Source organism: Physella acuta, unplaced genomic scaffold (assembly GCF_028476545.2).
Source record: "Physella acuta isolate Inbredline_101_S28 unplaced genomic scaffold, ASM2847654v3 ptg000658l, whole genome shotgun sequence".
Taxonomy (NCBI): domain Eukaryota; kingdom Metazoa; phylum Mollusca; class Gastropoda; family Physidae; genus Physella; species Physella acuta.
In genome coordinates this window covers 541,921-563,936 of record NW_026732177.1, presented here as the reverse complement: position 1 = coordinate 563,936, position 22,016 = coordinate 541,921, and the positions used below count along the sequence as shown (strand labels likewise).

Here is a 22,016-nt window from a genome sequence, read left to right as displayed (position 1 = left end):
TGTCTGTTTTAGGGAGGTCTGTCTGTTTTAGAGAGGTCCTGTCTGTTTTAGATAGGTCCTGTCTGTTTTAGAGAGGTCTGTCTGTTTTAGATAGGTCCTGTCTGTTTTAGAGAGGTCTGTCTGTTTTAGATAGGTCCTGTCTGTTTTAGAGAGGTCCTGTCTGTTTTAGAGAGGTCCTGTCTGTTTTAGAGAGGTCCTGTCTGTTTTAGAGAGGTCTGTCTGTTTTAGAGAGGTCCTGTCTGTTTTAGATAGGTCTGTCTGTTTTAGAGAGGTCCTGTCTGTTTTAGAGAGGTCTGTCTGTTTTAGAGAGGTCCTGTCTACTTTAGAGAGGTCCTGTCTGTTTTAGAGAGGTCCTGTCTGTTTTAGAGAGGTCCTGTCTACTTTAGAGAGGTCCTGTCTGCTAAAATATTTTGAGAGGTCCCGTATTTCGCCTACGTCTTGGCTAACTAAGACACACCTGTCATCTAGTCCGTCCCCAATGTATACAAACATCACGTCGTGACCTCTAACCTGTGTGGATTACATAAAAAAACGTGTTTTGAACAATCAGCTGTGAACCATTCTTTGCCTACTGCCACACTGTTACCTGATATTGTCACCTGACATTGTCACCTGACAAAACGCACGATGACACTTGTAATAAAGTGGCTTTAATCTCCACTTCAGGACACTTAAATACAAACGGTAGCTGTAAGACACTTGCAAGCTGGGGTCTAAACTTGGTGTAGGCCCTAAGTTGGAATGTTTTTTGTGGCCCACATAGCGTGTGTGTTGAATGCTCTCATTTTCCTGTTTACTTCACACAAAGACTTGATTTATTAAACGCTTTTTTTTGTTACACGACTTTCGTCTGTCTGTCCGCCCGTCTGTCTGTCCGTCCATCTGTCTGCCCGCCTGTTGGTCCGTCTCTCCGTCCGTCTGGTAATTTGTATCAAGTCTAGTCATAACGTATTTGACGACTTGAATGTGTTAAATTTCGTGTTTAGCTTTTATTCAAATAACATAATTAATTTTCAAAACATAAATAGAAATATTAGCCACAAAACCTAATTAGAAAGATAAGTGACAAAACCTAATTAGACAACAAATTAAATGGAGGACTAGGCTAAACGTGTGTTCTGTGTTGAGCACACGTGTAAAAGGGCGTGTCAGTACCGTCGTACTTGGGTACACACGCCAGTCACTGTAGTGTTATATAGAGGTCAACATATGTAACAATTAGACACAACAGATTCAGCTAGCTAGTGCTGTGTTGTCGATATTTTTGTGAAAAAAAAAATCAACTTTTGAAAATCGTTGAATTGAAGATAATTTAGGACAAAGATCAGGTTTGAACAAGATTTTACTGGAAGTCGTAAAAAGAATGTAGAGTGTAGTAGAAACAAGGTATGTGGCTTTGTTGGTCCTAATGCGGTGGCGTTGGGAAGGGTGGGGTGGGGTGGTGTGGGGTGGTGTCAGGTGTTGCATCGGGTTATGCGGGTGCCTTACTCGCGTTACTCCACTGAAAGATTAGCTCTCCATTTAAATAAAAATGTCCGCAACACATTAGTTTACTAGTCGACACACTTCCAATGGACTCAAGTAGGGCAATACATAGCCCCCCCCCCTAGCAACCTTATTCTCCCACTTTGGCACTCAGTACTGACATCAAGAAATCGATCGTTGACTATTGAAACGTTTGGGGGAGATCAATGACTAACTGTAATGTTGAGCCAGGGCACACTGCAACTACAAACTTGGGATCTACGACATACCATTTGTGTACATGACACACCATTTGTGTACAGAACACAACATTTGTGTACAGAACACATGATTTGTGTACAGAACACAACATTTGTGTACACAACATTTGTGTACACAACACACCATTTGTGTACAGAACACACCATTTGTGTACACAACATTTGTGTACACAACAGTAATTAACCTTGACTCTAATTCAACAGCAGTAAAACTTATTGATGGCGAAGAAACAGATGACGAATTTCTAGAATGATTTGTGTATATTTGGCATGAGTTATTTATTTGATTGGGAAAACCTTTTCTATAACCCAATTGTTCTAGGCATTGTTCTGTCCTAACTTTTAATTGCTTAACAAAGGTCCTACTAATTTGAGCCAAATCAACAAGTCTACTACCCATAATTCAAATATCTGAGGTCACAGTTGAGCAACGGTGGCAGACGACTGTCAATCATGTGTCGACGCCCCACCCCTTTTCCTTTGATGGAAGGCCACATTTATGGGGACAGAACGTGATGTGGGTTTTATCGAGATTATAAGTAAGACAGTCCATATGGGCACATGCTACACTGACGTCTCATGTGGGCACATGGTACACTGACGTCCCATGTGGGTATATGGTACACTGACGTCTCATGTGGGTATATGGTACAGTAACGTCTCATGTGGGTATATGGTACAGTAACGTCTCATGTGGGTATATGGTACAGTGACGTCCCATGTGGGTATATGGTACAGTGACGTCCCATGTGGGTATATGGTGCAGTGACGTCCCATATGGGTATAGGGTACAGTGAAGTCCCATAAGGGTATATGGTGCAGTGACGTCCCATGTGGGTATATGGTGCAGTGACGTCTCATGTGGGTATATGGTGCAGTGACGTCCCATATGGGTATATGGTGCAGTGACGTCACATGTGGGTATATGGTACAGTGACGTCACCGTACCATGTGACGTCCCATGTGGGTATATGCTACACTGACGTCCCATGTGGGCACATGGTACACTGACGTCCCATATGGGTATATGGTGCAGTGACGTCACATGTGGGTATATGGTACAGTGACGTCTCATGTGGGTATATGGTACAGTGACGTCCCATATGGGTATATGGTGCAGTGACGTCACATGTGGGTATATGGTACAGTGACGTCACATGTGGGTATATGGTGCAGTGACGTCACATGTGGGTATATGGTACAGTGACGTCACCGTACCATGTGACGTCCCATGTGGGTATATGCTACACTGACGTCCTATGGCACAGTGACGTCCTATGGAACAGTGACGTCCCATGTGGGTATATGGTACAGTGACGTCCCATGTGGGCACATGGTACTTGACGTCCCATGTGGGTATATGGTACAGTGACGTCCTATGGTACAGTGACGTCCTATGGAACAGTGACGTCCCATGTGGGTATATGGTGCAGTGACGTCTCATGTGGGTATATGGTGCAGTGACGTCCCATATGGGTATATGGTGCAGTGACGTCCCATATGGGTATATGGTGCAGTGACGTCCCATATGGGTATATGGTGCAGTGACGTCACATGTGGGTATATGGTACAGTGACGTCCCATGTGGGTATATGGAACAGTGACGTCCCATGTGGGTATATGGTACAGTGACGTCCCATATGGGTATATGGTGCAGTGACGTCCCATATGGGTATATGGTGCAGTGACGTCACATGTGGGTATATGGTACAGTGACGTCCCATGTGAGTATATGGTGCAGTGACGTCCCATGTGGGTATATGGTACAGTGACGTCCCATGTATGTATATGGTACAGTGACGTCCCATATGGGTATATGGTACAGTGACGTCACATGTAGGTATATGGTGCAGTGACGTCCCATGTGGGTATATGCTACAGTGACGTCCCATGTATGTATATGGTACAGTGACGTCCCATATGGGTATATGGTACAATGACGTCTAATGTGGGTATATGGTGCAGTGACGTCCCATATGGGTATATGGTACAGTGACGTCACATGTAGGTATATGGTACAGTGACGTCCCATATGGGTATATGGTGCAGTGACGTCCCATGTGGGTATATGGAACAGTGACGTCCCATGTGGGTATATGGAACAGTGACGTCCCATGTGGGTATATGGTACAGTGACGTCCCATATGGGTATATGGTGCAGTGACGTCCCATATGGGTATATGGTGCAGTGACGTCACATGTGGGTATATGGTACAGTGACGTCCCATGTGGGTATATGGTGCAGTGACGTCCCATGTGGGTATATGGTACAGTGACGTCCCATGTATGTATATGGTACAGTGACGTCCCATATGGGTATATGGTACAATGACGTCTAATGTGGGTATATGGTGCAGTGACGTCCCATGTGGGTATATGGTACAGTGACGTCACATGTGGGTATATGGTACAGTGACGTCCCATATGGGTATATGGTACAATGACGTCTAATGTGGGTATATGGTGCAGTGACGTCCCATGTGGGTATATGGTACAGTGACGTCCTATGGAACAGTGACGTCCCAAATGGGTATATGGTACAGTGACGTCTCATGTGAGTATATGGTACAGTGACGTCCCATATGGGTATATGGTACAGTGATGTTCCATATGGGTATATGGTACAATGACGTCCCTCCCATGTGGCTATATGGTGCATTAACGTCTCATGTGGGTATATGGTACAGTGACGTCCCATATGGGTATATGGTGCAGTGACGTCCCATGTGGGTATATGGTACAGTGACGTCCCATATGGGTATATGGTACAGTGACGTCCCATATGGGTATATGGTACAGTGACGTCTCATGTGGGCACATGGTACAGTGAAGTCCCATGTGGGTATATGGTACAGTGACGTCCCATATGGGTATATGGTACACTGACGTCCCATGTGGGTATATGGTACACTGACGTCCCATGTGGGTATATGGTACAGTGACGTCCCATATGGGTATATGGTACAGTGAAGTCCCTCCCATGTGGGCACATGGTACAGTGACGTCCCATATGGGTATATGGTGCAGTGACGTCCCATGTGGGTATATGGAACAGTAACGTCCCATGTGGGTATATGGTGCAGTGACGTCCCATATGGGTATATGGTGCAGTGACGTCCCTCCCATGTGGGTATATGGTGCAGTAACGTCCCATGTGGGTATATGGTGCAGTGACGTCCCATGTGGCTATATGGTGCAGTAACGTCCCTCCCATGTGGGTATATGGTGCAGTAACGTCCTATGTGGGTATATGGTACAGTGAAGTCCCTCCCATGTGGGTATATGGTACAGTGACGTCCCATATGGGTATATGGTGCAGTAACGTCCTATGTGGGTATATGGTGCAGTAACGTCCTATGTGGGTATATGGTGCAGTAACGTCCCATGTGGGTATATGGTACAGTGACGTCCCATATGGGTATATGGTACAGTGAAGTCCCTCCCATGTGGGCACATGGTACAGTGACGTCCCATATGGGTATATGGTACAGTGACGTCCCATATGGGTATATGGTGCAGTAACGTCCCATTGGGCACATGAGCGGGGCAAGCCAACCATGACCAATGAACCAGCCAACCATGACCAACGTGTAGCTCTGTTTACATTTTATCTTGCACGTTCTAACTGGGCCACAAAAACCGGGCCAAAAAACCTCTTGAAACACAAATAGCTTGAACTGCGTCCAGAAGATTCGTCTCCATTTATTGGTTTAATGGCCTTTAAAAATGGGCATTTTGTGTAGTCTCGAGCTGGTAGATCCTAATGTTTGGTCTGGTGTCTTCCGTTAGCCCAATCTAGCCTCATGTCAATGGGAACGGTTCGAACTGCGAGGCCCTTTCTGGGGGTGGGGGAATGGGAAGGGAGAATAGGGGAGTGTCCTAGGGTTGAAAGCTGTTGAAATTATTGTCCACATCAAGTCCTCTATATCACATCAAGACCCTTATATCACATCAAGATCCCTATATCACACCAAGGCCCCTATATCACACCAAGACCCTTATATCACACCAAGATCCCTAAATCACATCAAGATCCCTATATCACACCAAGGCCCTTATATCACATCCACACCCTTATATAACACCAAGACTCCTATATCACACCAAGACCCTTATATCACACCAAGAGCCTTATATCACACCAAGATCCCTATATCACACCAAGACCCCTATATCACATCAAGACCCCTATATCACATGAAGACCCCTATATCACACCAAGACCCCTATATCACATCAAGACCTCTATATCACATCAAGACCCTTATATCACACCAAGACCCTTATATCACACCAAGACCCCTATATCACACAGAAGTCTCCTATATCACACCAAGACCCCTATATCACACCAAGACCCTTATATCACACCAAGACCCCTATATCACACAGAAGTCTCCTATATCACACCAAGACCCCTATATCACACCAAGACCTCTATATCACACCAAGACCCCTATATCACACCAAGACCCCTATATCACACCAAGATCCCTATATCACATCAAGACCCCTATATCACATCAAGACCCCTATATCACACCAAGACCCCTATATCACATCCACACCCTTATATAACACCAAGACTCCTATATCACACCAAGACCCTTATATCACACCAAGACCCTTATATCACACCAAGATCCCTATATCACACCAAGACCCCTATATCACACCAAGACCCCTATATCACATCAAGACCCTTATATCACATCAAGACCCCTATATCACATCAAGACCCCTATATCACACCAAGACCCCTATATCACACCAAGACCCTTATATCACACCAAGACCCTTATATCACACCAAGACCCCTATATCACACCGTCCCCTATATCACACCAAGACCCCTATATCACACCAAGACCCCTATATCACATCAAGACCCGTATATCACATCAAGACCCCTATATCACATCAAGACCCCTATATCACACCAAGACCCCTATATCACACCAAGACCCCTATATCACATCCACACCCTTATATCACACCAAGACCCTTATATCACACCAAGACCCTTATATCACACCAAGATCCCTATATCACACCAAGACCCCTATATCACACCAAGACCCCTATATCACATCAAGACCCTTATATCACATCAAGACCCCTATATCACACCAAGACCCCTATATCACACCAAGACCTCTATATCACACCAAGACCCCTATATCACACCAAGACCCCTATATCACATCAAGACCCTTATATCACACCAAGACCCCTATATCACACCAAGACCTCTATATCACACCAAGACCCCTATATCACACAGAAGTCTCCTATATCACACCAAGACCCCTATATCACATCAAGACCCTTATATCACACCAAGACCCCTATATCACACCAAGACCCCTATATCACACCAAGACCTCTATATCACACCAAGACCCCTATATCACACAGAAGTCTCCTATATCACACCAAGACCCCTATATCACACCAAGACCTCTATATCACACCAAGACCCCTATATCACACAGAAGTCTCCTATATCACACCAAGACCCCTATATCACACCAAGACCCCTATATCACACCAAGACCCCTATATCACATCAAGACCCCTATATCACATCAAGACTCCTATATCACACCAAGACCCCTATATCACATCAAGTCCCCTATATCACACCAAGACCCCTATATCACATCCACACCCTTATATAACACCAAGACTCCTATATCACACCAAGACCCTTATATCACACCAAGACCCCTATATCACATCAAGACCCCTATATCACACCAAGACCCCTATATCACACCAAGACCCCTATATCACACCAAGACCCCTATATCACATCAAGACCCCTATATCACACCAAGACCCCTATATCACACCAAGACCCCTATATCACACCAAGACCCCTATATCACATCAAGACCCCTATATCACACCAAGACCCCTATATCACACCAAGATCCCTATATCACACCAAGACCCCTATATCACATCAAGACCCCTATATCACACCAAGATCCCTATATCACACCAAGACCCCTATATCACATCAAGACCCCTATATCACACCAAGATCCCTATATCACATCAAGACCCCTATATCACACCAAGACCTCTATATCACACCAAGACCCCTATATCACACAGAAGTCTCCTATATCACACCAAGTCCCCTATATCACACCAAGACCCCTATATCACACCAAGACCCCTATATCACATCAAGACCCCTATATCACATCAAGACCCTTATATCACACCAAGACCCTTATATCACACCAAGACCCTTATATCACACCAAGACCCCTATATCACACCAAGACCCCTATATCACATCAAGACCCCTATATCACACCAAGACCCTTATATCACACCAAGACCCCTATATCACATCAAGACTCCTATATCACATCAAGACCCCTATATCACATCAAGACCCTTATATCACACCAAGACCCTTATATCACACCAAGACCCCTATATCACATCAAGACCCCTATATCACACCAAGACCCCTATATCACACCAAGACCCCTATATCACACCAAGATCCCTATATCACACCAAGACCCCTATATCACACCAAGACCCCTATATCACATCAAGACCCCTATATCACACCAAGATCCCTATATCACACCAAGACCCCTATATCACATCAAGACTCCTATATCACATCAAGACCCCTATATCACATCAAGACCCTTATATCACACCAAGACCCTTATATCACACCAAGACCCCTATATCACATCAAGACCCCTATATCACACCAAGACCCCTATATCACACCAAGACCCCTATATCACACCAAGATCCCTATATCACACCAAGACCCCTATATCACACCAAGACCCCTATATCACATCAAGACCCCTATATCACACCAAGATCCCTATATCACATCAAGACCCCTATATCACATCAAGACCCCTATATCACACCAAGACCCCTATATCACACCAAGACCCTTATATCACACCAAGACCCTTATATCACACCAAGAACCCTATATCACACCAAGACCCCTATATCACACCAAGACCCCTATATCACATCAAGACCCCTATATCACACCAAGACCCCTATATCACACCAAGACCCCTATATCACACCAAGACCCCTATATCACACCAAGACCCCTATATCACACCAAGACCCCTATATCACATCAAGACCCCTATATCACATCAAGACCCCTATATCACACCAAGACCCCTATATCACACCAAGACCCCTATATCACACCAAGACCCCTATATCACACCAAGACCCCTATATCACACCAAGACCCCTATATCACATCAAGACCCCTATATCACACCAAGACCCCTATATCACACCAAGACCCCTATATCACACCAAGATCCCTATATCACATCAAGACCCCTATATCACACCAAGACCTCTATATCACACCAAGACCCCTATATCACACAGAAGTCTCCTATATCACACCAAGACCCCTATATCACATCAAGACCCCTATATCACACCAAGACCCCTATATCACACCAAGACCTCTATATCACACCAAGACCCCTATATCACACAGAAGTCTCCTATATCACATCAAGACCCCTATATCACACCAAGACCCCTATATCACATCAAGACCCTTATATCACACCAAGACCTCTATATCACACCAAGACCCCTATATCACACAGAAGTCTCCTATATCACACCAAGACCCCTATATCACATCAAGACCCCTATATCACACCAAGACCCCTATATCACACCGTCCCCTATATCACACCAAGACCCCTATATCACACCAAGATCCCTATATCACATCAAGACCCCTATATCACATCAAGACCACTATATCACACCAAGACCCCTATATAACATCAAGTCCCCTATATCACATCAAGACCCTTATATCACACAGAAGTCTCCTTTTCTCTAAATGGCGTAACTTGTAGATTTTGGACCATCTGCATATTTTGACATACCTGTATAAATCCATTGTCCTTGAACTTCGATCTTGATTTGGCGTCTCAAAAAATGTTGATGTCCATAAAAACTTTGTCCACGCTTATCTATGTAAATGTCGTGGCTTACGGCGGCTTGAGGGTGTACAGCGACCGCTTGAAAAGATTTATATGAGATGCCAGCCCCCCCCCCCCCCATTGTAGTTACACTTATCTATATCTTTAAATGGGGGGTTTAACTATTGAAAGCATCCTGTGTGTGGTATATGTTTGTTTGTTGTGTTGTACCGTCCGTTTGTTGTGTTGTACCGTCCGTTTGTTTACTATGAATTCTCACCTCACAAAATAAAATACCGGTATCTGCTATCTCATGCCTGTAGTAAAAATCAGCTATTTCACATGTCAACATCAGCTATTTCACATGTCAACATCAGCTATTTCACATGTCAACATCAGCTATTTCACATGTCAACATCAGCTATTTCACATGTCAACATCAGCTATTTCACATGTCAACATCAGCTATTTCAAATGCCAACATCAGCTATTTCACATGTCGTGCATGACTTCACGTCTGATTTATCTGCAGTCCGTCGTAATTACTCAACGCGTTGTTTTTTTTTCGTTTTATTTATTCAGTTTCTGAACGAACAATTCAAGTTGTGTACATGTGCAACAAACAATTTCCATCCAAACAATTCCGTCTCTTGGATTGTTCGAGACTTTTTCTCTGGCCTAGTTAGTTTAGGTGGACGGAACAATGAGCAATGTTCTAATCGATACCCAATTTATCCACGGTATCGATGGCGCTAATTTGATTTCAACTCCTTGAGTGCACACGTCTGCTAAAGTCTTGGTCGTAAACAGGGTTTTAAACTTGGGTTTATGTGCGGGTTTAGATGGAGGGTTTTGTGTGGGTGGGCTAATGTGTGGGTGTATGTGGGCTAATGTGTGGGTGTATGTGGGCGTATGTGTGGGTGGGCTAATGTGTGGGTGTAGATGGGCTAATGTGTGGGTGGGCTAATGTGTGGGTGTAGGTGGGCTAATGTGTGGGTGGGCTAATGTGTGGGTGTAGATGGGCTAATGTGTGGGTGTAGATGGGCTAATGTGTGGGTGTAGGTGGGCTAATGTGTGGGTGTAGATGGGCTAATGTGTGGGTGTAGGTGGGCTAATGTGTGGGTGTAGATGGGCTAATGTGTGGGTGTGGGTGGGCTAATGTGTGGGTGTAGGTGGGCTAATGTGTGGGTGGGCTAATGTGTGGGTGTAGATAGGCTAATGTGTGGGTGTAGGTGGGCTAATGTGTGGGTGTAGATGGGCTAATGTGTGGGTGAGCTAATGTGTGGGTGTAGGTGGGCTAATGTGTGGGTGTAGGTGGGCTAATGTGGAGGTGGGCTAATGTGTAGATGGGCTAATGTGTGGGTGGGCTAATGTGTGGGTGTAGATGGGCTAATGTGTGGGTGTATGTGGGCTAATGTGTGGGTGTAGGTGGGCTAATGTGTGGGTGTATGTGGGCTAATGTGTGGGTGTAGGTGGGCTAATGTGTGGGTGGGCTAATGTGTGGGTGTAGGTGGGCTAATGTGTGGGTGTAGGTGGGCTAATGTGTGGGTGTAGGTGGGCTAATGTGTGGGTGTAGGTGGGCTAATGTGTGGGTGTAGGTGGGCTAATGTGTGGGTGTAGGTGGGCTAATGTGTGGGTGGGCTAATGTGTGGGTGAGCTAATGTGTGGGTGTAGATGGGCTAATGTGTGGGTGTAGGTGGGCTAATGTGTGGGTGTAGATGGGCTAATGTGTGGGTGGGCTAATGTGTGGGTGTAGGTGGGCTAATGTGTGGGTGAGCTAATGTGTGGGTGAGCTAATGTGTGGGTGTAGATGGGCTAATGTGTGGGTGTAGATGGGCTAATGTGTGGGTGTAGATGGGCTAATGTGTGGGTGGGCTAATGTGTGGGTGTAGATGGGCTAATGTGTGGGTGTAGGTGGGCTAATGTGTGGGTGTAGGTGGGCTAATGTGTAGGTGGGCTAATGTGTGGGTGTAGATGGGCTAATGTGTGGGTGTAGATGGGCTAATGTGTGGGTGGGCTAATGTGTGGGTGAGCTAATGTGTGGGTGTAGATGGGCTAATGTGTGGGTGTAGATGGGCTAATGTGTGGGTGTAGATGGGCTAATGTGTGGTTGGGCTCATGTGTGGGTGAGCTAATGTGTGGGTGTAGATGGGCTAATGTGTGGGTGTAGATAGGCTAATGTGTGGGTGTAGGTGGGATAATGTGTGGCTGTAGGTGGGTTAATGTGTGGGTGGGCTAATGTGTGGGTGTAGGTGGGTTAATGTGTGGGTGGGCTAATGTGTGGGTGGGCTAATGTGTAGGTGGGCTAATGTGTGGGTGGGCTAATGTGTGGGTGAGCTAATGTGTGGGTGTAGGTGGGCTAATGTGTGGGTGTATGTGGGCTAATGTGTGGGTGTAGATGGGCTAATGTGTGTGTGAGCTAATCTGTGGGTGTAGATGGGCTAATGTGTGGGTGTAGATGGGCTAATGTGTGGGTGTAGGTGGGCTAATGTATGGGTGGGCTAATGTGTGGGTGGGCTAATGTGTGGGTGTAGATGGGCTAATGTGTGGGTGTAGGTGGGCTAATGTGTGGGTGAGCTAATGTGTGGGTGTAGATAGGCTAATGTGTGGGTGTAGATGGGCTAATGTGTGGGTGGGCTAATGTGTAGGTGGGCTAATGTGTGGGTGGGCTAATGTGTGGGTGTAGATGGGCTAATGTGTGGGTGGGCTAATGTGTGGGTGTAGATGGGCTAATGTGTGGGTGTAGATAGGCTAATGTGTGGGTGTAGATGGGCTAATGTGTGGGTGTAGATGGGCTAATGTGTGGGTGTATGTGGGCTAATGTGTGGGTGTAGATGGGCTAATGTGTGGGTGGGAGAATGTGTGGGTGTAGATAGGCTAATGTGTGGGTGTAGATGGGCTAATGTGTGGGTGGGCTAATGTGTGGGTGTAGATGGGCTAATGTGTGGGTGTAGATGGGCTAATGTGTGGGTGTAGATGGGCTAATGTGTGGGTGTAGATGGGCTAATGTGTGGGTGTAGATGGGCTAATGTGTGGGTGTAGATGGGCTAATGTGTGGGTGTAGGTGGGCTAATGTGTGGGTGTAGGTGGGCTAATGTGTGGGTGTAGATGGGCTAATGTGTGGGTGAGCTAATGTGTGGGTGGGCTAATGTGTAGTTGGGCTAATGTGTGGGTGTAGGTGGGCTAATGTGTGGGTGTAGGTGGGCTAATGTGTGGGTGGGCTAATGTGTGGGTGGGCTAATGTGTAGGTGAGCTAATGTGTGGGTGTAGGTGGGCTAATGTGTGGGTGGGCTAATGTGTGGGTGAGCTAATGTGTGGGTGTAGGTGGGCTAATGTGTGGGTGGGCTAATGTGTAGGTGAGCTAATGTGTGGGTGTAGGTGGGCTAATGTGTGGGTGGGCTAATGTGTGGGTGTAGATGGGCTAATGTGTGGGTGGGATAAAGTGTCGGTGTAGGTGGGCTAATGTGTGGCTGTATGTGGGCTAATGTGTGGGTGGGCTAATGTGTGGGTCGGCTAATGTGTGGGTGTATGTGGGCTAATGTGTAGGTGGGCTAATGTGTGGGTGTAGATGGGCTAATGTGTGGGTGGGCTAATGTGTGGGTGTAGATGGGCTAATGTGTGGGTGGGCTAATGTGTGGGTGAGCTAATGTGTGGGTGTAGATAGGCTAATGTGTGGGTGTAGATGGGCTAATGTGTGGGTGGGCTAATGTGTGGGTGTAGGTGGGCTAATGTGTGGGTGTATGTGGGCTAATGTGTGGGTGTAGATGGGCTAATGTGTGGGTGGGTTAATGTGTGGGTGTAGATGGGATAATGTGTGGGTGTATGTGGGCTAATGTGTGGGTGTAGATGGGCTAATGTGTGGGTGGGCTAATGTGTGGGTGTAGGTGGGCTAATGTGTGGGTGTATGTGGGCTAATGTGTGGGTGTATGTGGGCTAATGTGTGGGTGTAGGTGGGCTAATGTGTGGGTGTAGATGGGCTAATGTGTGGGTGGGTTAATGTGTGGGTGTAGATGGGCTAATGTGTGGGTGTATGTGGGCTAATGTGTGGGTGGGCTAATGTGTGGGTGTAGGTGGGCTAATGTGTGGGTGTAGGTGGGCTAATGTGTGGGTGTATGTGGGCTAATGTGTGGGTGTAGGTGGGCTAATGTGTGGGTGTAGATGGGCTAATGTGTGGGTGTAGGTGGGCTAATGTGTGGGTGTAGGTGGGCTAATGTGTGGGTGTAGATGGGCTAATGTGTGGGTGGGTTAATGTGTGGGTGTAGATGGGCTAATGTGTGGGTGTATGTGGGCTAATGTGTGGGTGTAGGTGGGCTAATGTGTGGGTGGGCTAATGTGTGGGTGTAGATGGGCTAATGTGTGGGTGGGCTAATGTGTGGGTGTAGGTGGGCTAATGTGTGGGTGTAGGTGGGCTAATGTGTGGGTGTATGTGGGCTAATGTGTGGGTGTAGGTGGGCTAATGTGTGGGTGTAGGTGGGCTAATGTGTGGGTGTAGGTGGGCTAATGTGTGGGTGTATGTGGGCTAATGTGTGGGTGTAGGTGGGCTAATGTGTGGGTGTAGGTGGGCTAATGTGTGGGTGTAGGTGGGCTAATGTGTGGGTGTATGTGGGCTAATGTGTGGGTGGGCTAATGTGTGGGTGTAGATGGGCTAATGTGTGGGTGTAGATAGGCTAATGTGTGGGTGTAGATGGGCTAATGTGTGGGTGGGCTAATGTGTGGGTGGGCTAATGTGTGGGTGGGCTAATGTGTGGGTGGGCTAATGTGTGGGTGGGCTAATGTGTGGGTGTAGGTGGGCTAATGTGTGGGTGTATGTGGGCTAATGTGTGGGTGGGCTAATGTGTGGGTGTAGATAGGCTAATGTGTGGGTGTAGGTGGGCTAATGTGTGGGTGGGCTAATGTGTGGGTGGGCTAATGTGTGGGTGTAGGTGGGCTAATGTGTGGGTGTAGGTGGGCTAATGTGTGGGTGTAGGTGGGCTAATGTGTGGGTGTAGGTGGGCTAATGTGTGGGTGTAGATGGGCTAATGTGTGGGTGTAGATGGGCTAATGTGTAGCTGTAGGTGTGCTATTGTGTGGGTGTAGATGGGCTAATGTGTGGCTGTAGGTGGGCTAATGTGTGGGTGTAGATGGGCTAATGTGTGGGTGTAGGTGGGCTAATGTGTGGGTGAGCTAATGTGTGGGTGTAGATGGGCTAATGTGTGGGTGTAGATGGGCTAATGTGTGGGTGTAGATGGGCTAATGTGTGGGTGGGCTAATGTGTGGGTGTAGGTGGGATAATGTGTGGCTGTAGGTGGGCTAATGTGTGGGTGAGCTAATGTGTGGGTGTAGGTGGGCTAATGTGTGGGTGTAGATGGGCTAATGTGTGGGTGTAGATGGGCTAATGTGTGGGTGAGCTAATGTGTGGGTGTAGATAGGCTAATGTGTGGGTGTATGTGGGCTAATGTGTGGGTGTAGATGGGCTAATGTGTGAGTGTAGATGGGCTAATGTGTGGGTGGGCTAATGTGTGGGTGTAGATGGGCTAATGTGTGAGTGTAGATGGGCTATGGTGTGGGTGGGCTAATGTGTGGGTGGGCTAATGTGTGGGTGTAGATGGGCTAATGTGTGGGTGTAGATGGGCTAATGTGTGGGTGTAGATGGGCTAATGTGTGAGTGTAGATGGGCTATGGTGTGGGTGGGCTAATGTGTGGGTGGGCTAATGTGTGGGTGTAGGTGGGCTAATGTGTGGGTGTATATGGGCTAATGTGTGGGTGGGCTAATGTGTGGGTGGGCTAATGTGTGGGTGTAGATGGGCTAATGTGTGGGTGGGCTAAAGTGTCAGTGTAGATGGGCTAATGTGTGGGTGTAGATGGGCTAATGTGTGGGCGGGCTAATGTGTGGGTGTAGATGGGCTAATGTGTGGGTGTAGGTGGGCTAATGTGTGGGTGGGCTAATGTGTGGGTGTAGGTGGGCTAATGTGTGGGTGTAGATGGGCTAATGTGTGGGTGGGCTAATGTGTGGGTGTAGATGGGCTAATGTGTGGGTGTAGATGGGCTAATGTGTGGGTGTATATGGGCAAATGTATGGGTGGGCTAATGTGTGGGTGTAGGTGGGCTAATGTGTGGGTGGGCTAATGTGTGGGTGGGCTAATGTGTGGGTGGGCTAATGTGTGGGTGGGCTAATGTGTGGGTGGGCTAATGTGTGGGTGTAGATGGGCTAATGTGTGGGTGGGCTAATGTGTGGGTGGGCTAATGTGTGGGTGGGCTAATGTGTGGGTGGGCTAATGTGTGGGTGGGCTAATGTGTGGGTGGGCTAATGTGTGGGTGTAGATGGGCTAATGTGTGGGTGGGCTAATGTGTGGGTGGGCTAATGTGTGGATGGGCTAATGTGTGGGTGTAGGTGGGCTAATGTGTGGGTGGGCTAATGTGTGGGTGTAGATGGGCTAATGTGTGGGTGTAGATGGGCTAATGTGTGGGTGGGCTAATGTGTGGGTGGGTTAATGTGTGGGTGGGCTAATGTGTGGGTGGGCTAATGTGTGGGTGGGCTAATGTGTGGGTGTAGATGGGCTAATGTGTGGGTGTAGGTGGGCTAATGTGTGGGTGTAGATGGGCTATGTTGTGGGTGGGCTAATGTGTGGGTGTAGATGGGCTAATGTGTGGGTGGGCTAATGTGTGGGTGTAGATGGGCTAATGTGTGGGTGTATATGGGCTAATGTGTGGGTGGGCTAATGTGTGGGTGGGCTAATGTGTGGGTGTAGATGGGTTTATATGGGTGTATGTGGGCTAATGTGTGGGTGGGCTAATGTGTGGGCGGGCTAATGTGTGGGTGTAGATGGGCTAATGTGTGGGTGGGCTAATGTGTGGGTGGGCTAATGTGTGGGTGTAGATGGGCTAATGTGTGGGTGGGCTAATGTGTGGGTGAGCTAATGTGTGGGTGTAGATGGGCTAATGTGTGGGTGGGATAATGTGTGGGTGTAGATGGGCTAATGTGTGGGTGTAGATGGGCTATGGTGTAGGTGGGCTAATGTGTGGGTGTATGTGGGCTAATGTGTGGGTGTAGGTGGGCTAATGTGTGGGTGTAGGTGGGCTAATGTGTGGGTGTAGGTGGGCTAATGTGTGGGTGGGCTAATGTGTGGGTGTAGATGGGCTAATGTGTGGGTGGGCTAATGTGTGGATGAGCTAATGTGTGGGTGGGCTAATGTGTGGGTGTAGGTGGGCTAATGTGTGGGTGGGCTAATGTGTGGGTGGGCTAATGTGTGGGTGTAGGTGGGCTAATGTGTGGGTGGGCTAATGTGTGGGTGTAGGTGGCTAATGTGTGGGTGTAGATGGGCTAATGTGTGGGTGTAGGTGGGCTAATGTGTGGGTGGGCTAATGTGTGGGTGGGCTAATGTGTGGGTGTAGGTGGGCTAATGTGTGGGTGGGCTAATGTGTGGGTGGGCTAATGTGTGGGTGTAGATGGGCTAATGTGTGGGTGGGCTAATGTGTGGGTGGGCTAATGTGTGGGTGTAGATGGGCTAATGTGTGGGTGTAGGTGGGCTAATGTGTGGGTGTAGGTGGGCTAATGTGTGGGTGTAGGTGGGCTAATGTGTGGGTGTAGATGGGCTAATGTGTGGGTGGGCTAATGTGTGGGTGTAGGTGGCTAATGTGTGGGTGTAGATGGGCTAATGTGTGGGTGTAGGTGGGCTAATGTGTGGGTGGGCTAATGTGTGGGTGGGCTAATGTGTGGGTGTAGATGGGCTAATGTGTGGGTGGGCTAATGTGTGGGTGGGCTAATGTGTGGGTGTAGATGGGCTAATGTGTGGGTGTAGATGGGCTAATGTGTGGGTGTAGATGGGCTAATGTGTGGGTGAGCTAATGTGTGGGTGTAGGTGGGCTAATGTGTGGGTGTAGATGGGCTAATGTGTGGGTGGGCTAATGTGTGGGTGTAGATGGGCTAATGTGTGGGTGTAGATGGGCTAATGTGTGGGTGTAGATGGGCTAATGTGTGGGTGAGCTAATGTGTGGGTGTAGGTGGGCTAATGTGTGGGTGTAGATGGGCTAATGTGTGGGTGGGCTAATGTGTGGGTGGGCTAATGTGTGGGTGTAGATGGGCTAATGTGTGGGTGTAGATGGGCTAATGTGTGGGTGTAGGTGGGCTAATGTGTGGGTGTAGATGGGCTAATGTGTGGGTGTAGATGGGCTAATGTGTGGGTGTAGATGGGCTAATGTGTGGGTGTAGATGGGCTAATGTGTGGGTGTAGATGGGCTAATGTGTGGGTGTAGGTGGGCTAATGTGTGGGTGTAGATGGGCTAATGTGTGGGTGTAGATGGGCTAATGTGTGGGTGTAGATGGGCTAATGTGTGGGTGGGCTAATGTGTGGGTGTAGATGGGCTAATGTGTGGGTGTAGATGGGCTAATGTGTGGGTGTAGATGGGCTAATGTGTGGGTGAGCTAATGTGTGGGTGTAGATGGGCTAATGTGTGGGTGGGCTAATGTGTGGGTGTAGGTGGGCTAATGTGTGGGTGTAGGTGGGCTAATGTGTGGGTGTAGATGGGCTAATGTGTGGGTGAGCTAATGTGTGGGTGTAGGTGGGCTAATGTGTGGGTGTAGGTGGGCTAATGTGGAGGTGGGCTAATGTGTAGGTGGGCTAATGTGTGGGTGGGCTAATGTGTGTATGTAGATTTACACTTCCTGTTAGAAAGTACAAGCACCGCAACTGATGATTGTTTTAAAAAATATATTGCTATTTGGTTCTGACCTACGGCTTTTTTTAGATTTCTGTTTAAAAACGTAGAAAGCTCTTTTGAAACAGGATTTTTAAAAAGTTTATTCGAAATTCAAATTTAAGCCCTAATTAACCTACTAATTAACCTACTAATTAACCTACTAATTAACCTACCAATTAACCTACTAATTAACCTACCAATTAACATACTAATTAACCTACTAATTAACCTACTAATTAACCTACTAATTAACCTACTAATTAACCTACTAATTAACCTACTAATTAACCTACTAATTAACCTACTAATTAACCTACTAATTAACCTACTAATTAACCTACTAATTAACCTACTAATTAACCACCTAATTAACCACCTAATTAACCTACTAATTAACCTACTAATTAACCTACTAATTAACCTACTAATTAACCTACTAATTAACCACCTAATTAACCTACTAATTAACCTACTAATTAACCTACTAATTAACCTACTAATTAACCTACTAATTAACCTACTAATTAACCTACTAATTAACCTACTAATTAACCTACTAATTAACCTACTAATTAACCTACTAATTAACCTACTAATTAACCTACTTATTAACCTACTAATTAACCTACTAATTAACCTACTAATTAACCTACTAATTAACCTACTAATTAACCTACTAATTAACCTACTAATTAACCTACTAATTAACCTACTAATTAACCTACTAATTAACCTACTAATTAACCTATTTTTATCTTTAACAGGTCTTATCCCTGGGATGTAGACAGCAAGAAAAAAAATCAGAATCGTCAAAGTTAGATCTGATTTGTGTGAGACTACCTACAACAGCACGTCCGTACCCAGCCTCCCCCAGCAGACGACATGGGCGATCTGAAGGGCCACGCCCTGCCCGGGTCCCTGTTCCTCCTGTACGGCCTCTGGTGGGCCTTCTGCAGCATCCGCAGGTTCTTTCTGTGTCGCAGGGCCGGCAGTAAATACGTCTCCACCGTCACCTTCTCCTGCCCCTGCCCGTGTGGACCCTTGGCCAAACTTCCGGTTGAGGGCATTGTCAAGGTCGGGCTGACCACGTTCGGCATGTTGGCGGAGATCATCTTCAACCTGCCAGTCCCCTCCATGGGCATCAGTAAGTTGTAATGGATCAACTCCCTTCTCTAGTCCAACATTTTGTTGTATTCCTCTGGTCCAATATTTTGTTGTATTTCTCTGGTTCACAGTCCAACATTTTGTTGTATTTCTCTGATTCACAGTCCAACATTTTGTTGTATTTCTCCACAGTCCAACATTTTGTTGTATTTCTCTGGTCCAACATTTTGTTGTATTTCTCTGGTCCAACATTTTGTTGTATTTCTCTGGTCCAACATTTTGTTGTATTTCTCTGGTCCAACATTTTGTTGTATTTCTCTGATTCACAGTCCAACATTTTGTTGTATTTCTCTGATTCACAGTCCAACATTTTGTTGTATTTCTCTGGTCCAACATTTTGTTGTATTTCTCTGATTCACAGTCCAACATTTTGTTGTATTTCTCTGGTCCAATATTTTGTTGTATTTCTCTAGTCCAACATTTTGTTGTATTTCTCCACAGTCCAACATTTTGTTGTATTTCTCCACAGTCCAACATTTTGTTGTATTTCTCCACAGTCCAACATTTTGTTGTATTTCTCCACAGTCCAACATTTTGTTGTATTTCTCTGGTCCAACATTTTGTTGTATTTCTCCACAGTCCAACATTTTGTTGTATTTCTCTGGTCCAACATTTTGTTGTATTTCTCCACAGTCCAACATTTTGTTGTATTTCTCCACAGTTCAACATTTTGTTGTATTTCTCTGGTCCAACATTTTGTTGTATTTCTCTGGTCCAACATTTTGTTGTATTTCTCCACAGTCCAACATTTTGTTGTATTTCTCCACAGTCCAACATTTTGTTGTATTTCTCTGGTCCACAGTCCAACATTTTGTTGTATTTCTCTGGTCCACAGTCCAACATTTTGTTGTATTTCTCCACAGTCCAACATTTTGTTGTATTTCTCCACAGTCCAACATTTTGTTGTATTTCTCTGGTCCAACATTTTGTTGTATTTCTCTGGTCCACAGTCCAACATTTTGTTGTATTTCTCCACAGTCCAACATTTTGTTGTATTTCTCTGGTCCACAGTCCAACATTTTGTTGTATTTCTCCACAGTCCAACATTTTGTTGTATTTCTCCACAGTCCAACATTTTGTTGTATTTCTCCGATTCACAGTCCAACATTTTGTTGTATTTCTCTGGTCCAACATTTTGTTGTATTTCTCCACAGTCCAACATTTTGTTGTATTTCTCCACAGTCCAACATTTTGTTGTATTTCTCTGGTCCACAGTCCAACATTTTGTTGTATTTCTCCACAGTCCAACATTTTGTTGAATTTCTCCACAGTCCAACATTTTGTTGTATTTCTCTGGTCCACAGTCCAACATTTTGTTGTATTTCTCCACAGTCCAACATTTTGTTGTATTTCTCCACAGTCCAACATTTTGTTGTATTTCTCCACAGTCCAACATTTTGTTGTATTTCTCTGGTCCAACATTTTGTTGTATTTCTCTGGTCCAACATTTTGTTGTATTTCTCTGGTCCAACATTTTGTTGTATTTCTCTGGTCCAACATTTTGTTGTATTTCTCTGGTCCAACATTTTGGTTTATTTCTCCACAGTCCAACATTTTGTTGTATTTCTCTGGTCCAACATTTTGTTGTATTTCTCCACAGTCCAACATGCGACGATGTATTTTTTCTTCCTGGTGTCTGGGATTGTGGACATCGTGATGCACTATGGGGCGCCCCTCCCCCCGGGCACGGACTACGTGGCTGTGGCTCTGGCCTTCGCCGTGGAGGGGCTGCTCTTCTACTACCACCTGCACGGGCGGGAGATCGTGGACATCCAGATCCATCTTCTGCTGGTCTACGTCGTCGCTCTCACCGTCGTCGTCATCTTGATAGAGGCCAGGTAGTTCAGGGGCATGGAGGTCAGGGTCAATGTAGTCAAGGTCAGTGGGCCATGGTTCAAGGAGGTCAGGGTTAACGAGGTCAGGGACAAAGTAGTCAAGGTCACTGAGGGCAGGGTCAAGTGGGCCATGGTTCAAGGAGGTTATAGTTCAAATAGATTATATTCAAGCAAAAAAGTCGAAATGATTTTATGAATGAATCATAATGGTGAGTTAAGTCTCGTTGTGATTCTGTGAGACCAGGCATGTGGCGTTACATTTTGAAAAGTTTTAAGACCCCCCCCCCCTCCCGCTTTCACTCCAACCTTGCCCCACCCTACATATCTCTTCTTACGTCACTAACTTGACACTAATAGCTCCACACATTTTCACATTCGTGTTTTAAAGCAAATAACAAAATATTCACTCGACGTGACGCATGGGCTCTTAATGTCATTGTTTACTTTTTAAAACACCCTCCCTCACCCCCTCCTCCCCCATTGTTTACTTTAAAACACTTCCCAGCGCTCTTGATGCACTTGTTTTCATCATTCATCCCCCCACCTCACCCCCACCGCCCCAGATGCTGAGCCTATCTGTCTGACACAGAAGATTTTCACGTGAGATTATAATTCCTTCAAGG

General features: G+C 46.2%; 1 protein-coding gene across 1 annotated transcript in view; it reads left to right on the top strand.

Moving 5' to 3' along the window:
• The window catches only part of LOC131948729 (transmembrane protein 45B), a 29,378-nt gene that overhangs the window by 2,502 nt on the left and 4,860 nt on the right, over positions 1–22,016 (top strand). Inside the window, exons 2-3 of the mRNA XM_059310404.1 lie at positions 19,159–19,538; positions 21,159–21,396. Coding sequence (XP_059166387.1) covers positions 19,277–19,538; positions 21,159–21,396 — 500 coding nt within the window. The 5' untranslated portion in view covers positions 19,159–19,276. The remainder of the gene's footprint in view (positions 1–19,158; positions 19,539–21,158; positions 21,397–22,016) is intronic.